Source organism: Mugil cephalus, chromosome 9, assembly GCF_022458985.1.
Source record: "Mugil cephalus isolate CIBA_MC_2020 chromosome 9, CIBA_Mcephalus_1.1, whole genome shotgun sequence".
Classification (NCBI taxonomy): domain Eukaryota; kingdom Metazoa; phylum Chordata; class Actinopteri; order Mugiliformes; family Mugilidae; genus Mugil; species Mugil cephalus.
This window is the reverse complement of record NC_061778.1, coordinates 9449596-9461091: the sequence shown is the minus strand read 5'-3', so window position 1 is coordinate 9461091 and position 11496 is coordinate 9449596. Positions and strand designations below refer to the sequence as shown.

The 11496-nt window shown below is 38.9% G+C and overlaps 1 protein-coding gene across 14 annotated transcripts in view; it reads left to right on the top strand.

Moving 5' to 3' along the window:
• The first annotated feature begins 4508 nt into the window (after window positions 1-4508).
• The window catches only part of ncam1b (neural cell adhesion molecule 1b), a 73236-nt gene continuing 66248 nt past the window's right edge, over window positions 4509-11496 (top strand). For 10 of the 14 annotated variants that reach the window (XM_047593451.1, XM_047593446.1, XM_047593448.1 and 7 more), the window contains exon 1: window positions 4509-4816. In XM_047593451.1, coding sequence (XP_047449407.1) covers window positions 4765-4816 — 52 coding nt within the window. In that variant the 5' untranslated portion in view covers window positions 4509-4764. The remainder of the gene's footprint in view (window positions 4817-11496) is intronic. The other 4 variants (XM_047593452.1, XM_047593449.1, XM_047593445.1 and 1 more) reach the window with 2 other exon arrangements.

The following is an 11496-nucleotide window of genomic DNA, read 5'->3' as shown; positions in this document are numbered from 1 at the left end:
TTGAGTTAGTGCGTACCTGCTGCTCTTTGAACATACACATTGCCCTGAGATTGTGGTTCGTTTCCCTTAATTGAAACAGCTTTTGGATGCCATGCGGTAGCTGATGATGTTTTTCTTTGTGCGTGGTTTGAATGGTTTTGAGGTTCGACAGGATCCTGTAATTTTAGCGCTTTCAGTTTGATGAAGAGTGGGTTTGATGGTTCTTTGTAGGCGTTTTTGTTCACACTTCTTTTTGCTCTTTTTTGAGGTCTGAATATTGTTTCCATATTTGTTTTCTATGCGTTCCTCCACACTTCCCTGCAGTAGGGAGTGTATGGGAGTATGAAAGAACAGTATAAGGTGTAGTATAAGTGTAACCTTAATAAGACAACTTCTGCCAGTATTCTAATTCCCACTACCACTATTTAACTGATACTAAGAAATTTGTCAGCTTTCTAAAGACTAAAACAGGGTTACTCCCGTTTCACTGACTGGACGTATCATCTCATAACCTTAAATAACAACTCAGTAGATGTATTCTAAATTTTTTAATTTTTTTTTTTATCATATTAAAAAAACCACTTGAACATTTCTTGGAGATTCAGACACGGCTGAACTCTTGTGCTAATAAGTTGTCCTAAAAATAAAATTAAAAAAGAGCAAGCCACATTAGTTTTTTACCACCCACTGAATAAAACAGCATATTTGGAGGGCATTTATATGTATGAGTCATCAGCTGAGTCATACTTTTCTTATCTGATGTCGAGGCATGACTGGTCCCCACTTTTACCCCGTAAAACCCTAAGCTCACCTTCTCAGTTTTCGTCCTGCTCTGTCTGGCTAGATGAAGATGGAAGAAGCGCCTGTGAACATGTTTGGGGCCACACTCCCTGCGGTGGTATGCTTAGAAGGAATTGCTTTAAAGGGGTGGGCTGAGAGAAAGTAAGCAAGATATGGCCGCGAAAACATTCTCTCTGGCAGCCCGCAGATTGATTTGGGTTTACCGAATCTTGGCGTACTGTACCTCTTTGCTGGCCAACTGTGCAAATAAAAGACAAACCACCCTCTCGGGGAGCGCAGCGCTACCGTTCGTCCCTGCTGTGCCAGCGAACAACACTCCCCTTCCTTTCATCTCTGTTCTCTCAGGTACCATTCACTCTAAAGCTCAAATAAAAGTGTCGTTGCGTAAAGCTCTCCGTGGTCATTTGTAGGGTGAGGGGAGTCGGGGGAGTGTTTGACTCACAGTGGCCCTTCACAGAAGTATGCAGAGGGAATGACTGTGGTTTAACATACTCTATTTCAAATATGTAGGACACTTAGCAAAGTTCACTTTTAGTACAGGGGCGCAGCATCGCTGTCTTGTAAAGCCAAAGATGGTTGAACGGATTAGAAGTAATGAATACGCACTAATCAGCCACAACATTATGACCACTGACAGGTGAAATAAATAACACCGGCCATTTTGTGACAATACAGTGTTCTGCTGGGAACCTTTTGGACCTGGCATTCATGTGGATGTTACTTAGACATGTGCACCAGACCAGACCAAGCCACCCCATACATACCCCATACACTCCTTGATGGCAGCAGTCATCCCCAGCAGGATGCAGCCTGACACAGACACAGTTAAGGAACAACTCAAAAATATTAGGAGGGTGGTTATAATGTTATGCCCGAATGATGAATGATAAAAAAAAAAGAACTATGGTATAGTCATATTTAATCTCATTTTATTTCCTTTATCTGTTTTGTTTTATATGCTGACATAAAGTGAACATCTCAAAAAAAAAAAAAACACTTAAAATATTAATTCTGCTTTCTCATTTTTTTCACTATCATGAGGCTTTATCGTTTTTATTAGTGTCCTCGGGGCCTCAGCTATACTCTTCATTTTATTTCTGGTAATGTGGGAGTTTTAATGAACTCCAGAAGGAGTTTCCATACAGGCAGATTAAATAGATGGATTTAAGACTTCCCCTTCAGAATTATATTCCTTATCGTGATAATTGCTTTGAAATTGTCTTTGAAGTCACATGTTGGAAGGCACAATGTGGAGAAAACAGAAGTGAACAAATCCGAGGAGAAAAGACAAGAGAAAATGTGATGTTTGGTGTGAGGAGCACTGCTTCCTTTAAAAGGTAACACGGCTCTGATCATGGTTAATAAACAGATTAACTATTGTTAATAGATTGCTTTTCTTTATATTTGGTAATGAAGGATGCAAGCTTTGATTATTTTATTTAGTGATTCATTTTACCTATAAAATATAGATAGATAATGTCAAAAAAAACCTTGCTAACCTTACTTTGTTGACTAATTCTAGTCAACAAAGGAAACATATTCAGCTTACTAATATATAAGACTGATATAAGTGGCAAATCCTTACAAGTAAAAGACAGCAACAGTTATTTTTGCTCATAAAATTCTGTGACGTTTTCATTGTTTATAATAGTTTGCAACTTATTCATCTGTTGGTTGACTTATCATCACTTTCAAATGACCTATAATGACATTTGAGGATGTCAGATAATAGTTTGTTTGTTTGTTTTTTTGATTATTTTTTTTTTTACTATAATATTAATATTCAATTTCCTGTGGGAATAAATAACATTTTTGATTGAAATCCTCTAAAATTATTATTCGTATCAAGGATTGTAATTCAACCTTGAATCTCCCGTTCAGAGAATATTCAATGAACTCAGCAAACTAGGTTACAACAACACCATTTCTTTGCATTTTGGCATGATTTCACTTGGTTAATTTACATGATACACTATAACCCCAGCCAGCTATTGAGGCATGAGGTTGTTCCTTTAAAAATACACTTATGCATAATAATAGACAATCTGGAGCTCATACAGTTAAATATGCACATAAAAATGGATTGATTGGTATTTAGGAAAATATTTGTCTGTTGGTTAACTTACCAGTTAACTAACTAATTGTTTCATCTAAAGTGGAAACCAGTAGTTCTTGTGAGTGGCCTTTAAATGATCTAGAATAAATCTAAAAATAAAGCTCTCACTTGCCAGTTCATTAGGTACACTAATGAAGACAAATGTAAACACACAAGCTGTTTAAAAGCAACTAAACTTGTTGGGTTTCTTAAAGATGTTTTGACACTAATCCAAATTGATTCTTCAGTTCACAGGAAAACACATTCCTTCTTTTACAGTCTCTTGTTGTGTGAATTTCAGGTAGGTTCCTAATTAAAAAAAAACAAAAACATACCAGTCATTTGGAAGAAGGCAACACTTGGACGATGGGGAACGGCCTTCAAGAAACTGAATATTATAGCAGTCATGAAGCCCAAATTTAATGCAAGACTGTTATTTAATATAATACATTAATTTTCACCAGTGTACCTAATGAAGTTGCAAATTAAACTGTACAGTTAATAAGTGTATAGCACAGGTGACAAGCATACAGCCCGCCCAGGGTCTGATCTGGCCCACGGGATGAATTTGCAAAGTGCGAAAATTACATAGAAGACTGCAATTTCCAAAAGAAAATAATTTCTACCCCTAATTTGTCCACTGTTTTAGTCAAAGAAGTTTCAGAGCAAAACACTGAGACCTAGGACTAAACAGCAGACAGCAATGTGCACCTTTTTTTCTTAAGAAATTTCACTATCCTTGAAGGATAGTTTATTAAATGTAAACATTCTCCTAATTTTCTTGTTTTTCTTTGCACTGAAACAAATTTTAAAAAATCCCGAGTACTTATACCAGTAACCTAACAGCAAAACAACCAAAAACAACAAGAATTAGTGGTTATTATTTTTAACCTCCTGAGACCCTCCGTTCTCATATGGAGACATTAGGTTTTAGGCTTATGGTGGCTTATTCTTAGTCATTTAGACCCGTTGTCCTCATAAATGGACGCCTTTATCTCCCATCTAATGGTAGCAAAATTCAATACACAGTCGGTGCAAAAACGTGATAGTAGGCATTTCAGCAAAATCTTTTATTTTATTTAGATTTTTATGGTTGAAATTTGTCTATTCATGCTTATTAACTTCTCTAATTTAATATGACATGCGAATTTAAGAAATTCAGTAGTAACAAGCTACAATGTCGCTAATTAGCTAGTAGGTCTACTTGCCTGAGGATGCTGGGATTGAACGTCCTTCTCAAAGATGATGCTTAGTTTTTATACTTTTATTGGTCCTACCTCATTTTTTTCATCTAAATTCAATTTATTTTCTTTATTTTTTAACTAAATGATAGTTTTGCAGTTTGACACTAAATCACCCCTAAGCTCCGACCCTGGAATCGCCCCTGGTTGCAAACATAAAATATACATCAGATAAAATGTGGTTTAAATTAACATCTTTATATGCAGTTTGCTTTTCTTTCTTTCTTTCTTTCTTTCTTTCTTTCTTTCTTTCTTTCTTTCTTTCTTTCTTTCTTTCTCTCACCTGGTTTTGTTATTGGTGATACAGATGCAAACGGTCCTCTGTGTTTATCGACAAGTCGCACTATTTAACGGAGGACGTTTATTCCGCCTGGGCGGAGTAATCGTCGTGCGTGATGAGGCTCTGCTTGTCAGTCAGACTTTGAACTGAGCACTGGCGCTCATCGCCGTTAAATCTCTGACACCTTCATCACCGAACCGCTCAGAGATAAATCTATATATATTTATATATATATATAGGGATTAGGATGAACAGTTACTGAGGAAGGCGGAAAAAAACAACAACCCCGAGGACAGCGACGTAGGGACCGAGAGGAGATTAAACGTTAGCTAACGACGTTTAACGTTCACGTTACTCGGGGAGTTGCGATGGTCCAGTCAAGGGATATTTTTCTAGCCTTGCTTCTTGTGGGCTGTGCAGGTAAGACAAAAAAAACAACAACAAATTTAACTCTTTTTATTTTGAAGTGTTTGTGTTTCACCGTGACTGCCCCGTCTATTTCCATTCGTTTTAAATTGTGGTCAGGACCGCAGGCATCCTCTCCCTCTCTCTTAAGCCTCCTCCGCCCGTAGGCAGGCACTAGTTTCTCATTGAGCAGGTGCCACGGTAACGGTAACGGGGCTGCGGCTAATTATCAAATAGACGAGCTCTTTCTGAAGTAACCACAGCTTGCTGCTAATGTCTCGGTACCATTTTCTGCGGGGCTGCACACACACACACACACACACACACACAAACACTGACACACACACACTTCAGTGGACTGCTCCTTTGCATGACGAGCCCGCACGCTGACTTGGCATTATTACACATTAAATAAAAATATGCAAGAACGGTGCTTTTAAAAATGTGTATCAGCACGGCTTTGGTGAATGGAAACCGTGCATTGGTAGTAGTAGCTGGATTGAAAGTGGTCGTGTGGATGCGGGCCATCGGCCGTCTCTGCTCGGATGGGACGCGTTTTGTTGATGGTGGGCTCCCTATGTTAGTAGACACTCATGAGATCCTTCTCCTGGATGGGTTGAGTCACTTAAAGGTGTATTGTGCACAAATAAAAAAAAAAAAGAATAATAATTTCACTCTTTCTTTTGCAAAATGCACCTGCCCATGTTTGCTGGGGAGAATTTTGAATGAATTTTATGAAAGGGAGTTGTTGGCAATACATGGCATGTGTATGTATGCGTGTAAATATGTTTATATTTTTATGTATCAGAGGTCTATCAGGGACACCCTTGGTTTTTATTTTGCACACAGATGCACAGCAAGCACAACTTCTACTCTGAATCATCTGTTATGTAATCCGATGCCACGATAAAGGCTCTGAAACCAGACCCTCTAAGTTGGTTGAAATGTGTCCTTACATAAGCCTAACTGAGGGAGTTTTTTATTTGCCATTTTAACAGCATTTGCACACCCATTTTTCAACTTAATTTGACATTCGTAGGGGTGCTTATGTTTTGAAGTAGTACTCTCAGCTACGCCCAGGCTCAGGATTTTCGTGGGATAGCCTTTTAATCCTTCATGTACAATCCGATGTGTGCAGCAGGGGGGGTCTTCCTCTGGCAGTAGAAGAAAAACGCAGAGGGAGTGGAGCCCTCACTGCATTGTAATGGTAATGTAATCTCTCCTACGTTCATTGGAAAATATTATGCAAATTTCCTAGTCTTCAATTATTGGTAATCTTGGGCCACCGTTTAATGTGAGTATATTGGAATATGTCTCGACACTTGTTTATTGCTTTGCCTTTTTAACGTGCCTACCTTCAGTTGCACTCACTTTTTTACTTGCCAGATGATTAGGCACAGTAGTGAAAACAAATGCATCCTAATGTAATAGTCCTGCACTAAAACTCAGCTTTAGGAGTGTTATACTGTTCAGTTTATTTTAAAGCAAACGCAAAGAAATATGGTAATTCAGATGGGTAATAATTTCAGGATGTGGTGCTGTTAAACTGGATTGAACTGAACACAAATTTGTTTCTGTTGCTGAGCCTGGCCCGCTGACTAAAATGTGGTTGTCTAAATAATAGAAATGTGTGTCTGTACTACACAATGCAATTTAACAGTATTACAGACCTCAGCCTCCAAAATGAAAACGCGATTTAATCAGGAGCTCTCTCTGTTATTTCAAGCTCGTACTAAATACCATAACCTTCATGAAGCTAGGCTTTAGTGCAGGGCTGTTACATTATAATGCGTTTATTTTCTCTAGTGTACCTTATGATATGCACCCTCATAATAAAAAATTACAAATTATAGGCTGCTGCTGTGAGTAATCGGAGAAAATTAGTTAATTTAATCCAAGCGTTACATGACGGAGATTAAGTTCAGCCTCTATTCTGTCTGAGAGAAAGATATTTTTAACGCTCTGTGTTCTTGATAAAGTTATGGGAAGATAATAGACATGTGATTAAAGTCACTGCAAAATAATTATCATGTTTATACAGTTGGAAAATACATCTTGACCAATTTGAGACAGTTGTAAAAGTAGTTATTGGACAAACATTGTTTTTTTTGTATGAGAGATTGTGATTTCTGAAATGTTTTATACATTTATGATTCATATCAAGCATTGTGAAGCATTGAATCTTGAATGTCCTATTTAGTAGGACAATGAACTTGTCGGACTTACACTTCAGTTTCTTATCAAAATATCACACCACTCCACCACCCCCCATCTTCTACTACCGCTTAATCCTCACTAGGGTCGCGGGGGTTGCTGGAGCCTATTCCAGCTGTCGTGAGAGGTGGGGTACACACTGTACAGTTCGCCAGCCTATCGCAGGGCTAACACAGAGACAAACAACCATTCGCACTCACACCTAGGGTCGATTTAGATTCATCAATCAGCCTGACGTGCATGTCTTTGGAGGTGGGAGGAAACCGGAGTACCCGTACCCGGAGAAAACCCACGCAGACACAGGAGAACATGCAAACTCCACCCAGAAAAGCCCGGGCTGGACTCTGTACACTTTGTGCAAATTGTAGTTTAGAACCAAGAATACCTTTCACTGTTTAATGTAGCTCAAGTAGAAATCCAATGTGCATATACAAGCAACACTTCCATTTTAAACAATGTAAAACATTAACATAATACCATAAGTAAATGACAATAAATGTGCATTAAAGATGGCATCTTATGGCCATGAGAGGTAACTGCACTTTGTGTAGATCTAAAGAACACTTTCACTGTTGGGTGAACCTTAGGTAGAAATCAAATGTGCACACACTACCATATTAAACAGCACTTGCTGTATAGTTGTTGGTGGTGTTCACGGAGATGGATCATCAAATTAGAAGTGTTAACCCATTTTGCATTAACTTTTTTTTCTGCATTTTCTCAAGACAGGTTTATCATCTTCAATTAGTTTCCCCTCAGCTTTTTTAAAATATCCAAAATATGTCCCGACGTCCTCTTAGTGGGGGAAAAAAATCCCAGAACCAGTGTCAGTGCAGCTGCCTTCCGTCATGTTTTCAGAGTTTTCAGAGCATGTGTCTTAGGGAGTGACTGCTGCTGCCTCTCCAGAAATGAGCCGTATCACTATGAATTATTCAAAGTACGGTAATTAAACGTGGTTTTAATGATAATTAAAATTCGTTACATCCCTGTTACATAGTTTATAGCACAGATGTTTAACGTCCATATTCTGTATGTTTTTGCGCTTTAGTCCATGTCATTCCCACTCCTATCGTTGGGATGTAGATTATGATAGCGTTGCCATAATCCACATCCCATTGATGAAGCTATAAACTGATGAGCTGAGATCGGGTGAAGGATTAACCCTCTCTCTCTGTCCTCTCTCCATTCCTGATGGTAGCATGCTCAGTTGCCCTGTTGTGCCTCTTGACATAATTATTAATTGATCCCATTTGAACTGATAACTTGAATATGGAATCATTCCAGAAAATGAAGTGCAACCCTCTAGAGATTAAAGCAAAAGAAATGAAGTGAAACACGACAAGATATGAGAGATCAGTTCCGAATGTTCTCAACCTGCGAGGCTGATGAATGAGTTGCAAAACTGCTTCGCTCCACACCACATGGCTCCTGAATAGAAAAATGCATCTCTCTGCTTAACAGTAGGACAGTTTTACATAGCCCGTGTTACATCATCAGTTTGCTCATGCGGAAATCGTGACGTAGTTCCACGCTGCTCCCTTGCATAAAGCGAGATGGAAGTATGTCTGACTGCAGGCAGAGTTGCAGATGCTCCAGACTTCTTCACGTCTGACTTGGCTTCGTGAGGATGGAAATGAACACTGCCAAACACAATGGCTGCAAGACCAACAGCTCTAGCTTGATAAAGCAATATTTTCAGAGTGGTGTGCGTGTGTGCACATTGTGTACTGGCAGCAGTGTTTCCCATATTGAGAATTTGTTAGGGAGGTCCACCGAAATGGATTTCTATCTCCCAAAACATGGAGCAAACCTTTTCAATCAACTACATGACTACAATCGAACATTTTGCACAATTTCGTGCGGCTGAGAGCAGAGAAACTTTTTTAGAGAAACACTTTATTCCAGAATTAACATGATTATGTCTTGCAGAGAGTCTACAGTGGAGATGGATATGTGGAGTGTGGTTGTTAATGTTCATTTACATTATTGATGAAGCTGTTTTGTTTTTCTGATTAACTATTTCATTTTTAAATATTGCAAATACTTTCAAGTAAAGCTAAAGGAGGTCAATTTACAGTGATATAAAATGACGGATACCATCAAATACTCAAATCTAACAAGAGGAAACTAGTCCAGATTTTGTAGTTTAGCTGAAAATTTATCAGTGTTGAATTTTACTAGGTAAGACAGGACTTCTACTGTATGGTTGTACTGCTTGTGCGTCTTATTAAAATCACCACAGATAAGTGCTTGTAACTCAAAGGTGCATCATGCATATACAGACTTTGCTAAACCAAGACTGGCCTTTGGCTTTGAGTGTCAAATAACCAGTATGCTAGAAAACTGTAGCAGCAACTTGCATTGCAGAAGAGGGTAAAAGCCTAAACCACTTGCATCTTCCCCTTCAATTTCTCCTATTTTTGTTTCCTCCTACCAAATAACTACACCTGCCAATATCCACTGACAAGCTACTGCTAGCTTTTGTTTATTCCGCCAGATGTTTTTTCAGGATGTAACAGATGATGGAAACTCACAAATGCAGTTTTTAGGAATCAGCTGTCAACCTCTCGCATTTCAAGTATTTTATCTGTCAGACTAGTCATTTTAAAACATTAACATTTCAGTGCAATAGTCACTGAAATACCCATTCCCTATAAATGTAAATTCAGTTGCTCACATATTCAAATCCGTTTCATCAATCTCACTGAATATAAGGTTTTCATCCAGAATTGGGAAGGAGAAACGAGAGAGAGGCAGTGGTTTTGTCGCAGTCGGGACTACTCGACTCTTTGGTGATGGGGAGTGGATCAGACAGATCCAGGTCTGAGAGGGTTGAGAGGGGATTTGTTGCCTGAGGATGGTAAAAAGATGACATTACACGTGCACGTGACCCTGTGAGGAGTTGTAGGAGGAACATAAACATCCTTTCCTCAGGGTTTGCTCACAGATGAGGCACAGGCCGTGGGTTTAGCAGGTTTTTTTTTTTATAGTGATTAGCTTCTGCTGTGGCAGCAACCTTGTGCAATTCCTATGAGGTCTGACTTATTATATTAGGGATTAATATTAATCCGATTTAATTTAAGAGTATGAAACAGGTTATACACGGTGCTGAACAGAAAGGCCTGAGAGACGAGCTTGGTTTGTATCTTGTTTCCGCTGCATTAGAGTGTTTCAGACATGGCTAAAGATTGCAATGCTATTGATGTCATACTCGCCTGTGACTCTCAAAATTTAAAACATGCTAAAATCTCATGCGAATGTGTCTTTAAATAAATAAAAAAGGAGGCCATCATTGTGAACACAGGCTCCCTGTGGACATGTAACCCTAGACTGGCAAACCTTTAGGCATTATATGGCTTCTCTGTTCTTTGAAGCTGTGTGATACAAAAAGAGTCGGTGTTTCATTACATGTCAATTATCTTCTTGGAATAGCTAAGACAGCCTGATAATCTCATTGCAGGTCGTAAGTATTTGATTATGCTTCTAACAGGACATTTTATATTTATCTCCTCATAAACAGTTTATCTGTGATTACAATGGAAATGCTGATTTTCTTTTTATATTTTGCCAGAGCTTTGACCAGTTCTTACCTTCAGATGCGCTGACCAAATGTATAACCTTTCCCTGTTAGACTCTTCATTTGCAACTAAAGATTTCCTTTTGCTTTTCCTGTTATAAACTGAGAGCACCTTCTGGGTCCATGTGGCCTTTCTGTGTCTGATTTGGCACCAGTAGTAGCAAGGGAAAGACAGGACCCAAACTAAGTTATCGCAGCCTTGTTTGTGGCCCATGTGGCCCCTGAAAGAGGAAATTACTTTCCAATCATGTCACTATCCGCCCTAGAAGGAACTGTGCTCTGCATTACAAGAGATCCAGATAAGGCTTCTCAGCTCAAGCTTACAGTCTTATTGCGCTTACACTATGTGTGATTTAAGATTTAAATGAGGGTCTCATCTTACTGTAATAATGCAACATGCTGCTGGCAAGGATTTGCCTCTCAACTTCCTTTGTGTAGTGTGAAGGGAAGCAGTGTATGTGTCTCCTCATGCGTCCATGCACATCATGGTGCATTCATTAGTGATACACTATAGGGTGCATCACCATGCGTAGAGCAGGGAAAATTCAGATTGCTATGCCTCAGGCTTTATTTTTATGCAGTCACCATAGTGTGTCACACTCTAACATTATGCTCCTCTCCTGGCTTAGTCATTTCCTGGCAACTTAGAGATATCTCTAAGTAATGGCAATAACACGTATTAACATTATTGGGAAAAGAAAATCCATTTTACAGCGATTGCTAGGTGCGTCTAATGGAGTAGACAGATCTAAAATGGGGTCCTAACGTTTTAAGATAAATCCGGTACAATTGGACAATGTTTTCTTAAGATTTAAGAGTCTGGTCGTTACCATTGCCTTGAATCTAAAGAGGGCATCCTCTAGCTTAAAACTGTCAAGGCCAAGTGCATCATTACTGTTTTTTA